Source organism: Mustela nigripes, unplaced genomic scaffold (assembly GCF_022355385.1).
Source record: "Mustela nigripes isolate SB6536 unplaced genomic scaffold, MUSNIG.SB6536 HiC_scaffold_148, whole genome shotgun sequence".
Lineage (NCBI taxonomy): Eukaryota > Metazoa > Chordata > Mammalia > Carnivora > Mustelidae > Mustela > Mustela nigripes.
This window is the reverse complement of record NW_026739562.1, coordinates 10,396,681-10,417,123: the sequence shown is the minus strand read 5'-3', so window position 1 is coordinate 10,417,123 and position 20,443 is coordinate 10,396,681. Positions and strand designations below refer to the sequence as shown.

The following is a 20,443-nucleotide window of genomic DNA, read 5'->3' as shown; positions in this document are numbered from 1 at the left end:
TTTGAAATGTAAATACACAAGAATAGGCATAAATCTGAATAAAAAATGAGGTATATACAAAATATGTTACATATGAAAGCAATTTTATTGTGTACCAAATGGGAATGAATAGAGATCAACGAAACAGAATTAAATCTTAAATGGGATCCAAGTGTATATGGAGCTTTAGATATAATAGGACTTCAAGTCAATGGCAAAAAGAAAACTATGAAACTATTTTAAAAAACCCTGAAATTTAGAAAACCAACTAAAAAATCCATACCTCTTTAATGCCTATATAAAAATAAATTCTAGATGGATCAAAAGTTTTAATGTAATTATGCAGGCTCAACAATGCTTTAAAATTAAGAGCTAAAAAAGCAGTTGAAGAATATTTTGGTATGATATGAATGAAATGGGGAAAGTCTTTTTAAGCAAGATATATAAGCCAAAAATAACTTAATATTAAATTAATAAGGACATTACTTACATGCTAAAAGCATTCTATAATGTATACAAGTATTAAAACACATCACAGGTTCAATTACTTGAAAAATATCAATTACTTATACAACAGTAGAAGAGATCATTTCCTCAGTAAAAGACAGCACTCACTAATATCAGTATGAAAAAGATCAACAATTACACAAAACAGATTTTAAAAAAACAGATGATTCATTAAACACATGAAAAGATACCCAAACTCAATAATATGAGAAAGATTGTAAGTTTTCTGGTTGCCTTATACCATAAGTATGTATCTGGGGGTGGTTGTGGAGAATATGGACAGAAGTACTTTCACAGACTGAGCAGCAGGGTAGCTATTAGTACAATCTCAAGGACAACAGTTTAGCAATAACTATGAAATTCAACATTTAGCTATCTGAACATTGACTCAAATACATTCCTAAAAAGTCCTCTCCTACAAACTCATATTGCTCATATTCACAAACACACAATTATAAAAATCTTCATTACAGAAAAAAGTAATAACATGAACAGGAATGGAGATATTTATTTTAGTATATATTTACAAGTGAGTAACAAGGAGTATAAGAAAAATGAAGAGATCTATATAGACTAGTATGGCATATCTTCAAGATGTTACAAAAGATTTCACATTTATGTGGAATTTAATCATCTCACCAAAACAAACAAAAAACAAAAACAGACTCATAAATACAGAGAACAAATGCCTGCTGCCAAAGGGAAGGGAGAGGAGGGATTTGGGAAGTAGGTGAAGGGGCTGAAAGGTACAATATCTGGGGAATAAAATAAATAACTCACAAGCATGAAAAGTACAGCCTAGTGGATATAACCAATAATGTTGTAGCGACTTTGGCTGGTAACAGATGGTAACAGATGGAAGCTACGCTTTTCATGATCAGCATTCTGTAATGTACTTTTTGTTTTATTGCATCCCAGGTTTCTTTAAGAACAAAGTGATGAGTGATGCAGGGATTAAAAAAAAAAAGCATCCTTGAACTTTGACTTCCCTCCAAATAGACCTCTCAAACTTCCTGCCCCCACATCTTTTGTGTTCCCAAATCCTTTCTCAGTGAATGAAGAACTTGATCCCAAAGACCTGAGACAAACCCCAGGTACTTGTTCCCTAGCTCTCCCCTCTCCTCTGCCCCCCCCCAATCCTGGGAAGGGCACCTCAGTTTGAAAGCATGGGAGAGCCCAGAGTGGTGACAGATACTGAGGGAAAGGCTCCACCCTCAGGGAAACGAATCGAGGAGTATAGGGTAGTGAAGTGGGGGTCCCATGGCCTGGGGTACCTAGCCGGGCCCTGGTGCTGAAAGAAAGGATACGGGTACCCCTGAAAAAAGAGACCCAGCAGCCTCAAAATCCTATCCTGGCCAGTAGTCCCTACTGAAGACCATTGCAGATGTATACTCAGACCACATGCTTCTCACGCCCCAGCTTCTGGGCAATGGGGCTGATCTGCACCTGGGTGGGTTTCAGGCACTACAGGAACATGTTCTCCAGGTTACCTCATATGGTGCTCCAGACTTGTTCACTTGCGCTTTCATTCCTACACAGGGGTCCCTGCTTTGTATATCTCCTGCAGATTTTTGTTGTTGTCAGCTTCCACCACCCACTTCTACAGCAGGGGCCACAGCGTACATGTGTTGTAGAAACTGAGCTGCTGAGGCTCAAAGGGTCAGATAAGATTATTTGGCGAAACACCTTCCCAAAAGAATCTTCAGGGTGAGCCCCACATGGGCCTGAGTATATATCCTAGAGTGATCCTCTTCTGCCTCAAGGGCTTGGCAAATTGTTTCACGTCTTTCAGCAGAACTTTGATGTCCTGGGACTCTGCAGGATTTAGCTCCAGCTTTTCCTCTGCTCAGGGAAAGAATCCTTGGAGCTGGCTTTCCACTTCAGCTCCTAGCTTGCCCTCCGCCTGAGAGGTCTCCAGGCTGCCTTGAAGCACCCACTCCACCTTAACCTCATGGCCACAGAATGCTGTCCTTCTGCAGAACTCATATGGCAGGGAGGCATAGGGGAACCCCCCAAAATTCGACATCTGACCTAAACCCTGATTCTATTCCTGACCCACCAGGAGGGTAACAGATGGTCAGCCAGGTGAGAGGGTCAACCCAGTAGGACTTTAGCGCTCCTGGCCCATCCAGTCCACTCCCGTCCCCTTGTGGATACAAGAATGCCAAGTCATTCCCCTGCCATGGGGAACAGAAGGAGCCCAAACCAAGGGGTCTGGAAAAATGAGGGCTCTCCAAGAGACTGTTCAACACCTCTCTCCCTCCCTCATCCCACACACTATCATAATGTACATAACTGTTGAATCACGATAGTATAAACCTGAAACCAGTATAATATTGTATGTCAGCTATATTTCAATTAAACATAAACCAATAGGGATCATTAGGGGTGCTTGGGTGGCTCACTGGGTTAAGCCTCTGCCTTCTACTCAGGTCATGATCTCAGGGTCCTGGGATCTAGCCCTGTATCGGGCTCTCTCTCACCCGGGAGCTTGCTTCCCCCTCTCTATCTCTGCCTGCCTCTCTGCCTACTTGTGATCTCTGTCTGCCAAATAAACAAATAAAATCTTTAAAAAAATCAATTAACAAAGCTATTATAAATTAAAATTTTATAAATTTTATTTCTAGAATTTACAAATATTTATTAATAAATATTAAAATAATAAATTTATAATTTGTTATAAATTAATAATATAATAATAAAAATAATAAAATTATTTTTATTTATAAAATTTTATAGATTTTTAAAAATTTCTATAGGAAAGCATTTACATACACATTGAAAGACTCACACATAAATATTTAAATTTACACTTGCATTTGTAAAGATTACCTGATGAGTTTAAAGATACAGATCAAGCAACTGCCTCTGGAGAAGAGAATTGGAAACAATGCTGAGAGTAAAACAGAACTTAATCTTACACTGTATCTCTTTTTGTAAGGCTTTCAATATTATTATTTTTATCTATTTTTGGCTATTACACTTCAATTTTTCTTATGTAAACTAAAAGTATTAATCTAAATATTTTTATGTAAAGCAACCAAAAATTAATAAGGAAAACTCTACATAGCATTATTTCAAATAATATAAAAAGGATAAACTTAACTGATTGAATCTAAAAAAAAATACTGTGTCAGAAAAAATGTTTTTAAAAAATTTTTAAATAACCAAAAATTACTGTAGTCATATAAAAATGTCCTCAGTGATTCATTACCTAGTATGAATTCCTTGCTATAGAGGCATCACACATTTCTAATTAGAGATTGACAAGGTGTTATGGACCTTACATTCTAGCCTCAAGGGAAATTTTTCACTTTAATAATAATTCACTTAAAATTCTTACAATAAAGGAAGTAAAAATCAAACTTAAGAGGACTTCTACAGTCCAAAGATATAGATCCTAAAGGCAAATAATTCTCTTCATGGTGAATGATACATTTATCTACTCAAAGATATAATATTTCTTCCCCAGAGCTTCTTCATAGCATTTGTCATCTCGGAATTTCTCAGAGTGTAGATCAGTGGGTTCAGCATGGGGGTTATGACTGTATAAAACACACTCAATGATTTGTCAGTGGGGAAGGTCTTAGCAGGTCTTGCATACATGAAAATACAAGGAACAAAGAAGAAGACCACCACAGTGATGTGAGAACCACAGGTCTGGAGGGCTTTCCACCTCCCTTCTGAACTAAGGTTCTTTAGAGAGTGCAAGATGACACCGTAAGAGATGAGCAAGAGCACAAACACAATACTGCATATCAGCCCTCCATTGGCCACCACTAACAGGCCAATGACATATGTGTCAGTACAGACAAGTTTCAATAAGGGATACATGTCACACAAAAAATGATCAATGACATTGGGGCCACAAAATGGGAGCCTATAAATAGTGCTAACTTGAATTACTGAATGCAGAAAACCTCCAACCCAGGACACTACCAGCAGCACAACACACACCCACTGCCTCATGATCACCAAGTAATGCAAGGGCTTGCAGATGGCCACATAGCGGTCATAGGCCATTGCCAACAGAAGAAAGACCTCTGATCCACCAAAAAAGTGTTCTGTTAATAGCTGAGTCATACAAGCATGGAAGGATATTGTATTTTCTGCAAACAACAAGTCTGAAATCAATCTGGGAGAAATAGAAGATGAATAAATGACATCCATAAATGATAAGCTAGCAAGAAAAAAGTACATAGGTGAGTCCAGGGACTTACTAACAGTTACAGTCACCACAATGAGCAGGTTTCCCACCACAGTCAAAATATAAAAGACTAAGAACATAACAAAAAGGATCTTTTGTTCCTTTGGATCCTGGGTGAGGCCCAAGAGGACAAAGTAAGTTACATTGCTATTTGGTTCCATCTATCTGCATTAGGAACTGACTTCTTTTATTAGAAGCAAGTGATCTACAAAAGAAAGGGGAAAATTTTAAATGCATTATAAGATTACTCTTTTTTGACTCATTCAATTAAAAGATTGTGGCAGAAGTACCTGTTTATGTCACATGTGTCATAGACATTGTGATTTCCAAGTTGAATAAGCCATGGTTTTCAACACTCAGTGATAACATACGTAATACTCACCAATGTAATAAGTGATACTATAAAAATAGTTGCACAGTGTGAAGGTCATAAGCAAACAGCAGTCAGAGAAGGCTTCCCAGAGGAAGCAACGCTTTAACTGAGTAGCAAAGGAAAACTGAAAGGACAAGAAAAGAAGGCAAGGGAATTCCTTGCAAAGATACACAGTTTATAAAGTCATAAAACTAAATACTTGAGGCCCCTTTAAGGTAACTGACATATTTGAAGTGAGTGGATCAAACTAGGAATGGAAGTTTGTGGCCCTGGATTGCATCTTTCCTGAGACTTCTTTCAGGAAGAAGTCCTGAAATTATACACATATTATATACATATTATATATTATACACATATCATTATATTATATATTATACACATATTATTATACACATATTATATATAAAAATACATATTATCTAGATAATATGTACATATTATACACATATTATATATTATATATAATATGTATATTATATATAAAAATACATATTATCTATCTATCTATCTATATAGATATAGATATAGATATAAATATAGATATCTCCAGAGTTGGAGACTATATATAGTCTCCAACTTTGAACATTTCCACTTGGATATTAATTCAGTACTTTTAAAACCAAATTTTTAGTTTTCATCAATAAACGTATTGTGTTTCCCATATAATTAAATGGTACCACCTCCCATATCATTGCTCAGACAAGAAATATCGCCATGTCCTTCATGCCATTCTTGCTCTTGTATCGCTTACTGATACCTTTAATAAATCTTATTCACCCCCTCTAAAATAGATCACTTACTTGATCATTCCCCTCCCCGCACCACTTCTGGTCCACTGCACTAGCCTCCCACAACATCCCTCCCCTTTCATTCTGGCTTCCATCAGTTTGTGGCCCTGATGCAGTCCAAATGATCCTTTTTAAATCTGATTCTGATCTGATAATGCCACTGCTCACAACAACTATAGGGGATTTCACTCACAGGCTCACAACTTAAGGAATCACATTTCTATTATAGTAACAGGAACTATAATCCTCATTTCATAGTTGAAAAACAGAGGCTTAAAACATCTAATTAATTTTTCCAAAGTCATTCATTTTTAAGTGATAAAGCTAGAATTGCAATCCAAGTTTGCTTTATCTAAAGTAATCTTTTACGGAATAAATATACTCACACAATTGCAATGCCTGGCTTCCACTATTTACTGTTATTCTTACCTTAGGTAGGAAAGTCCACAATCTGAAGGAACACTTTTTACTCATTCACAGGAATATGGAATTCTTCTATCATCCAGTCTGACAGGAAAAGGTAAAAAGTTGCATTATTACTTGAGGACATATTTTATTTCATTCAACTGTCTGTTCGTTCTCTCCGTGGGGTCTTCTGGTTATTCAGACGTTTGCTTTTATTTGTACTGTAAAATACTTCCTAGGAAATCCAGGATCCACACAGAAATCAAAAATTTAGCAAATTAGAAGAATTTACCAAAAATACAAGGAATTCCTATTCTGAGATAAGGAGATAGCAACCAGACATTCCCGAGGGAGTCTTTTCTCAAGTAACTTCTCTCCTACTATTGTCTAAATGGAAAAAATACCATTCAGCTCTTTAGTCAACTTCATTCTGTCCTGTCAGTTTGCTCAGATTAGCTGACTTGATATTTTAAGAGACATTCTGTGCTTTTCTTTAGGTAATGCTGTAAGCCTAACAGAACCCCCCTAAAAAATATATATCAGTAGTTAGGAGCATAGCATCTTCTTCCCAACACAAGCAAAGATCACTGAACATTTTATGCCTTCTAACCAAACTCCTCATTAAGTTCTAGAATTGGGAAGTGTCCAAGACTAATTCTTACTTAATTAAATTCGCTGGGAATTTCCACAAAAACTTTAAAAATATCTTTAGGAGGAAGGTATTAAGTCAAATCACATAGTTAGGGTGATAAAAAATATATATATCCTTAGAGCCGTTGTAAGACTACCACCAATCAAGAATAAAATTTCAGCCCTGCCATGTTGTGTTAGGGAAAATTAATTTATCATGTCTTTCCCCACTTGTCATAGCAAGTTTTTCTTTCCTTTCATTTAATAGTCAATTTATGTTACCTTGCAGTTTGGATAGATGTTCTAGATATTTATTCACAGATTTAGACATAATAATTATTCAATTGTTATTTTTTTATTTTAAAATTTTTAATTTTAAATTTGGAGCACTTATTTACTGCCAAGAACCGTGCTATGAGTGAGGACACAGCAATTAATGAAATAAGCAAAAATTATGCAAAGGTCCTTCCTCCATGGACCTTATTTTCTCATAATAGAATCAGACAATAAATAAAGGAACAATTTAGCATACTATTCATAATCTTTTCAGTGCTAATAATAAGGAAAACAAGGTACTCAGGGAGAATTCTGCTATGAAGAAGATGATCACTGAAGGCCTTTTTTCAAAGATAATGTTTAATCTGAGATAGTTGCCAACATCAGAAACACTGTCACGGGGGGGTGGCTCTGTGGGTTGGGGCTTCTGCCTTCAGCTGGGGTCATGGTCAGGGGGCCTGCTTCCCTCCAATATCTGCCTGCCTCTCTGCCTACTTGTGATCTCTGTCAAACAAATAAATAAAATATTTAAAAAGAAAAAAAATAAAGAAACATAGTCACAGCTAGTAATTTTAAGTAAAAAGTAAGTGAAGTCACTTCACTGATGGCCTGATATACATGTAGAAATTGCTAAAAAATATCACAGGGATTTTTATTCCAATGCTTTTGGGAGAAGGAGGGGTGAGAGTGGGCACTCTCATCTTATTCCTGAGTGTGGTGGGAAAGCTTTCAACCTTTCCTTCTTGAGAGTGATGTTACACATGGATCTGTCATATATGGCCTTTTATGTTGAGGTACATTCCTTCTCTACCCAATTTGTTGAGAGGTTACTTTTTTAATGAAAATATATTGAATTTCTATGTTACCGGTGAATAGCCCAGAGAGGATTTGGGAAACAATTCCTTTTACGACAACATCAAAAATAATAAATATTTAAGAAAAAACATAAGTAAGGAGGCAAAAGTCTTCTACAGTCTTCAACAATAAAATGTTGCTGAAAGATAATCTGAAAGATACAAATAAATGGAAAGACTTTCATGGACTTATATAGTTCATGCCATTAAGATGTCAATGCTACCTAATCTGATCTATAGATTCAGTGTAATCCCTATAAACCCCCCATCAAAAAGGAAATGTTCTTTGAGAAATAGAAAAATCCATTAAAAAACTCACATGGAATGTCAAGGAACACAAACAGAGAAAATAATATTGGAAAGAAAAAAAAGGGAAAATAAAAAGAACAAAGTTGGAAAACTTCCTGGATGTAAAACTTACTACAAAGCTATGGTAATCAAAAGAGTGTGATATTGACATAAAAACAGACATAGTAATGGAACAAAATTCAGAGCCTAGAAATAAACCTTTGCATATATATTCAATGATTTTCAACAAAGATGTCAAGAGTAGTCATGGGGTAGAGACAGGTGGTTCAAAAAATGGTGCTGTGAAACTGGATAGCCAGTATAGACAGGAATGAAATTGAGCCCTTAATGCATATCATATGCAAAAATTAACTCAATATAGATCAAGATCTAAAATCTAGCTAAAACTATAAAACTCTTATAAGAAAACATAGAAGAGAAACTATGACCTTTGATTTGGCAATGATTCCAAAAACACAGACAAAAAGAAATATATAAATTGTACTTTATCAATATAAAGAACTTTTGTGCATCAAGCAACACCACCAACAATGTGAAACAACACATAAAAGTGAAGAAAATAATTGCAAATAATATATTTGATAAGGTATTAATATCCAGAGTATATAAGGAATTTCTGCATCTTAAAACACAATGAAGGGCACCTGGGGGGTGACTCAGTTGGTTGAGCATCTGCCTTAGGCTTGGCTCAGGTCTTGGACCCAGGCTTTTGGGATTGAGCCCTGCATCAGACTCCCTGCTCAGCGATGAGTCTGCTTCTTGCTCTGCCTCTTCCCTTAGTTTGTGTGAGCTCTCTCTCTCTCTCAAATAAATAAAAAAACTTTAAAGAAAAATAAATAAATAAATAAAATTAAAAATATAATGAAATAAACAACTAGATTAAAACAAAGAACTTGCATAGACATTTCTCAGAAGAAAATATATAAATGGCCTGTGGGCACAAGAAAAGATCTCAGTATCATTAATCATTAGAAAATGGATTTTAAAATCATAATGAAATATCACTTCAGACCAACACGATAACTATTAAAGAACACACACACACACATAAATGTAGGAGAGAATGTGGAATACCTGGAATAATTGTGCATTACTGTTGGGAATGTCAAATGATATTGCTCTATGGAAAATGTTATGGTAGTTCTCAAACACTTAAAGAATTATTGCATGATCTAGCAATTTCACGTCTAGGTATAGTCCCAAAGTAATGGAAATTAGGAATTCAGTCAAATATTTCTACACTCATTTTCATGGCACTATTCACAATAGCCAGTAAGAAGAAGCAACTAAAGCATTTACTAGCAGGTAACTGTATAAATAAAATGAGGTGTACACACACAGTGGAATACTATTAAGCCCTGAAATATGATGGAAATTCTGACACACACCAAAACATACTAACCTATAATAGATTCTGCTAAGTGAAATAAGGCAGTCACAAAAAGACAAGCACAGTCTGTTCCCACTTACACGATGTACTTAGCATATCAAATTCACAGAGCATATGTAGAACGGTGGTTGCCTAGGCCTCAGGGAGAGGGAATGGCAATTAGTATTTAATGGGTGTCTGGTTTCAGTTTGGGAAAATGAATAAGTACCAGAAACACATGGTGGTTATGTTATTAGAAAATAGTGAAGTAACTTAATGCCCCTGAACTATGAACATACAAATGGCTAAAACTGTACATTTGCCACATATAGTTTACCACAATTTAAAAGCTAAACTTAAAAACTAAGATAACTTCCATAAGCAGTATATGAAATATCTATAAAAATCAGTCAAGGAATTCGCAAAATAAAAGGATGTAAATTATGAGGTATCACAATCCCAGCTATGAAGATATACTACAAAGCTGTAGCAATGAGAACAGTATGTTACTGGCACAAAATTAGACACATAGTTCAATAGACAGAATAGAGAACATAGTTCAATAGACAGAATAGAGAACCCAGAAATAAACTCATGGTTATTGGAAGTTAATCTACAAGAAAGGAGGTAAGAATATGTTGTGAGGAAAAAACAGTCTCTTCAACAAATGGCACTGGAAAAACTGGACAGCAGCTACATGAAAAAGAATGAAACTGGACCACTTTCTTACACGATACACAAAAATAAACTCAAAATAGATTAAAGGCCTAAATGTGAAAACTGAAAACATAAAAACCTTAAAACAGAGCAATGGCAATACTGTCTATGGCATTAGCCACAGTTACATTTTTCTAGATATGTCTCCTTGATGAGGGAGCAGAAGACTAACTGAGGACAGGCAGAAGCTGACAGTCCACAGCCCACCACTCCATGGGATATATGTGACAGTCCTCAGGCATTCCTGGCTGCCCTAAAGGAAAAACAAAATAGTTTATAAAGATTACAATCCTGCAAGACATGAGTCTCCCTAAGTTTACAAAAATCTTAGCAATGTACAGGAACGAAACATTTCTATCAATGGTATAGCTTCAAGAAGTGAATGTAAATACAATTAAAGGTCCTCATAATCTGCAGCCCATTGACAGAAACTTGAAGCAGGTGAAGTGAAATTTTTGTTCCTCCAGGAAGCTCCCAACTCTTTTACTGTTAATGCCTTACTAGAAGGGAAAACAACTTTAATTTCACAAGGCCTCTGGTATCCTGTGAGTCTTCTTTAACATACAAAAATCCTTTTGAAACCACCTTTTTCCTTACCTCCCCCAACTCTGAAGTACATAATCAGCCACAGCTCACAAACCCTGGGCAGATTTTTCTCCTTATGGGTCCTGTCCACATGTTTTAATAAAACCACCTTTGCACCAGAGACATCTCAAGATTTCTTTCTTGACTGACAGCTCTGGAACTCACCCCACCAAATTTCACCTATATTCTAAAACCCGACCATCCTGAGGCAAAAGAAAGAAAACCATAAATAAACTACTGGTATTACATCAAAATAAAAATCTGCACAATGAAGAAAATAATGAACAAAACTAAAAGACAACGTAGGAATGAGAAAAGATATTTGCAAATGACGTATCTAATAATGGGTTAGTATCCAAAATACATAAAGAACTTATACAACTTAATGCCAAAAAAAAAAACCCACACACAAATAATCCAACTAAAAATAAGCAAAAAGCATGAACAGATATTTCTCCAAAGAAGACATAAAGATGGCCAACAAACAGATGGAAAGATGCTTAACATCACTCATCATCAGGGAAATCCAAATAAAAAATACAGTGAGATATCACCTCACACCTGTCAGAATGGCTAAAATCAAAACACAAGAAATAACAAGTGTTGGCAAGGATGTAAAGAAAAGGGAACTGTTGGTGAGAATGCAAACTGGTGCAACCACAGTGAAAAATAGCATGGAAGCTCTTTAAACAATTGAAAATAGAATTGTCATATGATCTAGTACTCCCACTACTGAGAATTCACCCAAAGAATATGAAAACACAATTTTTTGAAGATTTATTTAGTTCTTTATTTATTTGAGAGAAGGAGAGTAACAAGAGAGAGCATGAGCTAGGAGAGGGGGAGAAGCAGGATCCCTGCACCAGGGAACCTGACCCAAGGCTAGATCCCAGGACCCTGCATCATGACCTGAACCAAAGTTAGATGGGTAACTTGATTGAGCCACCCAGGCACCCCAACAAAAACACTAGTGTGTAAAGATAAATGCACCCCTAGGTTTTTTGCAACATTATTTACAATACCCAAATTATGGAACTTTCCATTGATTGATGAATGGATAAAGAAGTGGTATGTATACACAATGGAATATTATTCAGCCATAAAAAGGAATGAAATCTTGCTATTTGAAACAACACAGATGGATCTAGAGGTTATAATGCTAAATGAAATAAGTCAGTCAGAGAAAGACAAGTACCATATGATTTCACCCATGTGGAATTTATGAAAGAAAACAAATGAGCAATGGGGAAAAAAGAGATAAACAAAACAGACTCTTAAATATAGAGAATTGGTGGTTACCAAAGAGGAGGTGGGTGGGGTGATGGGTGAAATAGATGAAGGAAATCCATAATACACTTATTGAGATGAGCACTGAGTATTGCATAGAACTGTTGAACCACTACAGTGTACACCTGAAACTAATATAACACTAAATGTTAATTATACTGGAATTTCAAAAATACATACACAAAATAGGAAAAAAATTTTAGAGTACCACAAAAAAAGAACTAAGTTGATTTCACTGATAGGTTCATGATGTGAACACAAACTGTAGCATAATAGCTAGAGTATATGCAAAGACTACTGGCTTCAGAGACACCTGAGTAATTTTTCTAAAAGTAAATATGTCCTCCAACAACAAAACTGGTAAATTAAAATCTCCAGAGTTGTGTCCTGACAATCTGGATTTTATGAGAACTCGAATTCTCTCAGTATATTAAACTTTGACAGTCAATTCGACAATACATATATCTAAAATAGGGTATTTTTACTATGATAAATAATTTGTCCCTGATCCTTCCTCCAAGTGTCTATATGCTAAAATAAATACACTTTGGACAAATAGTATTCATGTGCCTCTGTAACATAGAAATTACCTTTTCTCTGTTCCATTTAAGAGACAAATTTATCTTATAAAGTTATGGATATCTCTTAAACTTACCATTTTTACCCTAAAACTTCCTCATGACATTTTTCACCTCCAAATTTCTGAGTCTGCAGGTTTAAGTTTAACAAAGGAGTTACCATGCTATACTACACAGCCACAGCTTTATCAGTGGAGAAGGTGGTGACTGGGTGCAAATATATAAATATTCAGGACACAATACTAAGACCACCACAGTGATGTGAGAGACACAGGTGGACACGGCTTTGTGTCTCCACTCCAAGCTACAGATATAATATAATAAACTTATTATATCAAGAGGAAAATTTTCACAGGCAGATGAATCCACTGTTGACATCAACAAAGAGACCAAGGGTATGAGTGTCCATACAAATGAGTTTCAACCAAGGGTTTACATCATGCATGAATGGTGTATGACAATAGAGCTGCACACAAGCAGCCACACTGTGAGGAGGACCTGAATGGTTGCAAGGACAAAGCTTCTAGTACATGTCTCCCCAAAGAAGCAGCCCTATCTCTGTCACTTGTAATGATTATATAGTACATGTGTTTGCAGATGGCCACATGGATAGTCAGCAAAGATGTCAGTCACACACTTCCTGAAAGAGATGGTTTTTATTATAGCAAAAGTGCCAAACAGCATTTCAGGGTCATGGATAAAAAACAGGAGATATCTAGAAGGCATAACTCATACAGGAAGAAAATGGAAGCAGTACCCAAGGTCATGAAAGATGACTTGTTAAATGAAAAGACCTGCTCATGGATAACAGTCTCAGTACTGAAAAGCTATAAACTCTTCTTAAATTAATCTTAAACTGAAACATCCTAAACATAATAACTGCCTTTGTTATGTAACTAAACCATGTTCAACTTTTTTTAACTTTTTTTAACATCTTTAATGTTAAACATTTATCTTATTTACATATAAACTTATTATTTTAAATTTGAATTTGACACAAAAAATGCAAGACTAATTATAAATCTGAAAAAGAACAGAAAAGAGACACCACTAGTCTCATCACATATCAATATGAGTTATATATATGAAACATATATTGTATCTCAATTGGGACTTGAATAAAGACATCAATAAAACAGAATAGTCCTAAATTGGATCCAAATACCAATGGGACATTAGAATATAATAGTCGGGATTTCACATCAATGGTAAAAAGATAATTATACAACTATTTAAAAGAACAACTAAAAATTAGAAAAAACATTCAATACCCAGTTAATCCCTATATCACAATAAATTCCCAATGAATCAACAATTTTAATATAAGACCAAAAGAAGTACTTAAAAATTAAGTACTAGAAATAGCTGAAGAATATTTTGCATGAAAGAAGTAAGGAAAGTTTTTTTAAGCAAAATACAAAGCAAAAAAACATTAAATGTAAAATGTAAGACAAAATATAGACTCTGGACTCTGGGAAACAAACTGACAGTTACAGAAAGGTGGGGGGAGGTGAGGTAGCCCAGGGATGGGTATTAAGGAGGGCATATGTTGTGATGAGCACTAGTGTTATACAAAACTCATGATTCACTGAACACTATATCAAAAACTAATAATGTACTACATGTTGGCCAACTGAACATACTAAAAAAAAAAGTAGTATACGAAAGTTAAAAATATCACATATATCTACTATAAAAAAGTTAAAATATCACAATTCAGAAAAATAATAATTATATATACAACAGTAAAAAGGATCATTTCTTTAGTACACAAATGACTCATAAAAATCAGCATGGGAAAGGTCAACAATTGAATGAAATAAGCTTTAATAGATGATCCACAGGAATAAAAAATACAAATCATGCTAAATATATGACAAGGTGCTCAAACTCAATTACACTAAAAGAATTTTGAAAAAAAGGATATAAAAATGAAATAAAATAATTTTAATCAGATTGTTCAAACAATTATATAATAAGGATTTTAAAGAAAAGGATTTTGATTAAAGCATAAAAATGAAATAAAATATTTCTAATCAGATTGTTCTATGCCTTAAGTATTTATAGGCATACATTTTTGAGAATGTGGATAGGAGGACTCTCAGATGCAGCAGTGTAGCTGTAAGTACCACCTCAAGGATGGCAGTTTGGCAATAAGTGTGAACAATGAGATTTAACTATGTGACCATTGATTGACTCAAATACATATAGCAACAACTGTACTCCTAGGAACTCATCTTTGCACATATTCAAAAATATATATGTATTGCAAAATTGTTTGTCATACTGAAAGTTTAGGATCCAAAGAGAAATGCATACATTAATTTCAGTATATATTTATAAGGAAGTATTACCAAGTACAAGAAAAACTAGATTTAGATCTGTATAGAATGGTATGGAATGTCTTCAATGTTGCAGGTGATTTCACTTCTACTGAAAATCTAAAATAAAAAAAATGGAAACAAAAACAGACTCAAATACAGAGAACAAACTGATGATTGGAAAAGGGGAGGTGTTGAGGGGATCAGCAAAATAGGTGAAGGTGATTAAGAGGTACAAACTTCCAGTTATAAAATATTCAAGCCAAACGATATAGTGCAGCATAGGAAATATAATAAATGCTGTCCTAATACCTTTGTATGGTGACAGATGGTGACTATGCTTATCACGGTGAGCATTCTGTCATCTGTATAATTGTCAGAGCACTATGTTACTTGAACCTAAGACAGTATGGCAAGTAAATTTCAATTAAAAACAAAAATAAAAAGTATATTAAAAAATCATAAAATTAAAAGTGTATTTAAAAGCAGATGTTGCATAAGCAACAAGCAGGGCATGATGTAATGAGCACTGGGTATAATATGCGGATTGATGAATAACTGAACTCTCCATCTGAAACTAATGACATACTATATGTTAATTAATTGAACTTAAATAAACTAATAAAGAAATATTTTTAAAGATGTTACATAGTAAAAGAAAACATTTACATACACAGAAAAAATACACATAGGTATAATTAAATGTACAGGCATTTGTAAAGATTATTACCTGACAAATTTTAAGAAACTGATGAAGTGACTGTCCCTGAGGAAGAGGACTAGAGACCATGCTGAGAAATAAGTAAGAAATTTATGCTACACCTTATCTTATTTTCTAAGATTCTCATTTTTGCTATTATTAGCTATTACACTTCAACTTTTCTTATATAAGGTAACTGAAATTTAACAAGGAGGCCATTCCATCCATGACTGAATATTTTAAATAGTGTAATAAAATATCTAAATGACAAGGATATAATTAAAAGGGTGCCTGGGTGTCTCAGTGCGTTTAGCCTCTGCCTTCAGCTCAGGTCTTGATCTCAGGGTCCTGGGATGGAGCCGTGCGTGGGGCTGTCTGCTCAGCAGAGAGCCTGCTTCCCCCTCTCTCTCTCTGCCTGCCTCTCTGCCTGCTTATGATCTCTGTCTGTCAAATAAGTAAATAAAATCTTTTAAAAAATTTAGTGCAATCTTATAAAAATTTCCTCACTAATGCATTACCTAGTTATGGATTCCTTGCTATGAAGGCATTACTCCATTCTAAGTGAAGTGATACGGAAGACATTATAGACCTTATATTCCAGCAGGGAAGAAAGCTTATTACAGTACAGTCATCTAGTCCATCCTTTAATCATAATTATCAGAAATTCTTTGAAGAAAGGAGAGTCAGAATCAGATATAAGAAGACCTCTGCATTCTAAGGAAATGAACCGTAATGCCAAATGACTCTCTTTGTGGTGGAAGATGTGATCATTTATTACAAGATATGATATTTCTTCCCCAGAGCTTCTTCATAGCATTTGTCATCTCAGAATTTCTCAGGGTGTAGATCAATGGGTTCAGCATGGGGGTTATGACTGTATAAAACACACTCAATGATTTGTCAATGGGGAAGGTCTTAGCAGGTCTTACATACATAAAAATACAAGGAACAAAGAAGAAGACCACCACAGTGATGTGAGAACCACAGGTCTGGAGGGCTTTCCGCCTCCCTTCTGAACTAAGATTCTTTAGAGAGTACAAGATGACACCGTAAGAGATGAGCAAGAGCACAAACACAATACTGCAGATCAGCCCTCCATTGGCTGCAACTAAGAGGCCAATGACATACGTGTCAGTACAGACAAGTTTCAATAAGGGATACATGTCACAGAAAAAATGATCAATGACATTGGGGCCACAAAATGGGAGCCTATAAATAGTGCTAACTTGAATTACTGAATGCAGAAAACCTCCAACCCAGGACACTACCAGCAGCACAACACACACCCACTGCCTCATGATCACCAAGTAATGCAAGGGCTTGCAGATGGCCACATAGCGGTCATAGGCCATCACCAGCAGAAGAAAGACCTCTGATCCACCAAAAAAGTGTTCTGTAAATAGCTGAATCATACAAGATTGGAAGGATATGATATTTTCCCCAAGGAACAAACTTGAAATCAGTTCAGGAGAAATAGAGGAGGAATAAATGACATCCATAAATGATAAGCTAGCAAGAAAAAAGTACATAGGTGATCCCAGGGTCTTACTGAAAGAAACCGTCACCACAATGAGCAGGTTGCCCACCATGGTCAAAATGTAGAAGAGCAAGAACATAACAAAAAGTACTTTCTGCTCCTTTGGATTCTGTGTGAGGCCCAAGAGGACAAAGTCAGTAACATTGTTCTTTGGTTCCATGCCTTGGCTCTCTCTATTCCTTATAGGTGCTGATTTAAGTTATCAGAAACAGCTTCCCTTAAAAAAAAAAAGGGGGGGGGAATGTTTATTATATTATAAACTTAATTTTTTATTTACTCAATAAACAATGCACATAGAAAATCTATTTATGTCAAACCTGTCATAACTGATATCACCCAGTTGAACACAAAATGGTTTCTTCCTCTCGGTGATTTCCTATATAGGGGACAGATCATTACATACCAGTTTAACAAGAGTCACTGTAAGTACATTCATGTAGACTAAGGGTTCCCTGTGCCAGAATACATAAATCAACATCGGATCTGGGAAGGCTTCCAGAGAAAGCAGTACTTGAGCTGAGTTTTTTTTTTTTTTTTTTTATTGTATTACGTGAGTTATACTTGAGCTGAGTTGTTTTTTTTGTTTTTTTTTTGTTGTTTTTTTTTTTTTTTTGTATTGCGTTAGCCACCATACAGTGTATCATTAATTTTTGGTATAGTATTCCAAGATTCATTGTTTACATAACACTCAGTGCTTTAGCTGAGTTTTGAAGGAAACATGAGAGAACAAGAGAGGACGAAAAGAAAATTCCATGAAAGATGCACCATGTAAAAGTCGTACATAAAGTGTAATTCCTAAGTGAAGAATCACTTAAGGTAACTTACATATGCAAAGTGGGAGAACAATTTATGAATGGCTCTCTGTATACAATTATGTAACTGACATTTCCAAATAGGCATCAATTAATTATTTATTAAGATAATCTTTTCATTTTCCACAATAAACCTATTCCTTCCTAAATGACCTCCATCTCATTATATGGTACAAAATATTTTTCATCACATTATATGTGTACAAAATACACACACTGTATGTGTGTTTATAATATATACACACCTATACATATATATATATCTACATTTATATATGCACATCTATATAGAATCACATTTAATGTACCACATTTTATCTTTACAGTAGCAAGTATTTTCATCCCCATTTTACATTTGAAGAAATGGGCTTAAAATATTTAATTTTCTTAAAGTCATACACCCTTCAGTAACAGAGATGGAATTAAAAACTAACGTCAATTGACTTCAGATCTCCTGTGATTCCAAAGAACTTTTCAACTTTTCAATTCTTATAAAATCAAGTTTATAATAATTTATTTATTTATAAGAATTTACTGCATAATAAAATAATTCACAAATTGAAAAACGTGGCTTCCACTATTACCCCTCAATGGCTTACTTTTTGAAGACTCGTTCACAGTCAGCAAGAGGACTTTTTAACTAACTCATAAAGACCTGGCAATGTCTCTTCCATTTGGTGTCACTACCAAGGACAAAAAGCTGCATTAGTCCTTATTGATATTTTTGGCTTCACATGACTATGTATGTCCATTTTCTACACAGAGGCCTGTAAGTACATCAGAAAATTGTTATTATTTATTGTAGATCTATTTAAAAGGAATTCCATGATGCAAACAGAAAAAACAAATATTCCACATTATTATTAATTAGAATAATAATAAATTATATGATAATATAATTATTATAATAATATTAGGGTAATTTATAAAGGCAGGCAAACCTATGTAACACAAGAAGTCAATAACAGGCTCTTTCAAAAGGGAAACTTTTCCCTAGAAATGAACTTATTTTTAGTACCCTCAAAAAAGAAAAATCACCATCCACATTTTGGAGCCATTTTATTCTGTTAGTATGGCAAAACTAATTGGACTGAGATCTTGAGAGGACATTCATGAAATCTACTCCTGAAAGAGTTGTAACAGTCCTGAAGAGAATAGTGTCTTATGCCCAGTAAAGACAAGTATCACAGGTCATTTTTCACCTTCTAACCAGATATATCATCGAGTCATACAATTTGGAGTATATCCAAGACTGACTCTTGCTTTATTTTATTCACTATGATTTTCCCCAAAATTTAAAAAATTTAAAAGAGCATCTGTATGTAAGGATACTTTCAGACCTATTACATTATGGAGAAGTTGGACAAGAACTACTGCTGAACTATACAGTCCCTGAAAAAGAAACCAGAACAAATTATGCAAAAAAGTTGGGACAACTATCCAAGGGGTAACATACATGTAATGGGAATACCAGGAAAAGAAGAAAAAAGTGAAAAGAACAGAAGCAGTATTTGAAGCAATATGACTGATCCCAAGTCTCTGGAAGCTCAGAGAACACCTCATAAGATGAATGTCAAACAAACAAAACACTATAGACGTATGTTATAATCAAACTTCAGAAAATCAAAATAAATTTTTAAATCATGAAAACAGCCAGAGGAAAAAAGTTCTTACCTGTAGAAGGGTGAGTATCTGACATTAAGCTCTTGTAGTGTAAGTGCTTGACATTAAGTTTTTGATTGCCGAAGCATCCACTTCAAAAGGCATCCGTCATGAATAAACATATTGCCAGCTTATGACACTGCTACTAGCAAATTAACAGGATAAGGAATTAAGTCACCTCCATTCATGAAGTTCCCTCTTTCAGAAAGCCCTGGGTAACTTCAATAAATGACCACTTGAATGACCCTGCTTCTCCTTTTCCATGCTCTAATTCCCACTCTTCTACTTTAGCCAATAAAGACTGAACCCACGAAACCCTAACTACCTCTCCACCACCTCCAGACCCTAATAAAGGCAGAGGACCAGGTCTGTGTTCTCCTGCTTTCTTTACTTGCAACCTGTGGTGTGGCACTCAGATATGCCATGCACCCTCTGGGACTAGTACATAATAAATCATACTTTGAAGTTCCCTGATTATTTCTACTGCAGTCAAGTGTATCCTGCAATCATAATAAGAACCACAAGAGCCAATCTAGCCACAACACCT

The 20,443-nt window shown here is 35.0% G+C and overlaps 2 protein-coding genes and 1 pseudogene across 2 annotated transcripts; all 3 read right to left on the bottom strand.

Moving 5' to 3' along the window:
• Positions 1–1,639: 1,639 nt before the first annotated feature.
• LOC132008500 (POU domain, class 5, transcription factor 1-like) lies at positions 1,640–2,779 on the bottom strand (annotated as a pseudogene).
• A 1,145-nt stretch (positions 2,780–3,924) lies between these two features.
• LOC132008399 (olfactory receptor 4A47-like) lies at positions 3,925–4,854 on the bottom strand. The gene has a single exon (XM_059386932.1). It carries the CDS (start codon positions 4,852–4,854, stop codon positions 3,925–3,927), a length of 930 nt encoding a protein of 309 aa, XP_059242915.1.
• An 11,798-nt stretch (positions 4,855–16,652) lies between these two features.
• On the bottom strand, positions 16,653–17,588 carry LOC132008390 (olfactory receptor 4A47). The gene has a single exon (XM_059386925.1). It carries the CDS (start codon positions 17,580–17,582, stop codon positions 16,653–16,655), a length of 930 nt encoding a protein of 309 aa, XP_059242908.1. The 5' UTR covers positions 17,583–17,588.
• Between the last annotated feature and the right edge of the window lie 2,855 nt (positions 17,589–20,443).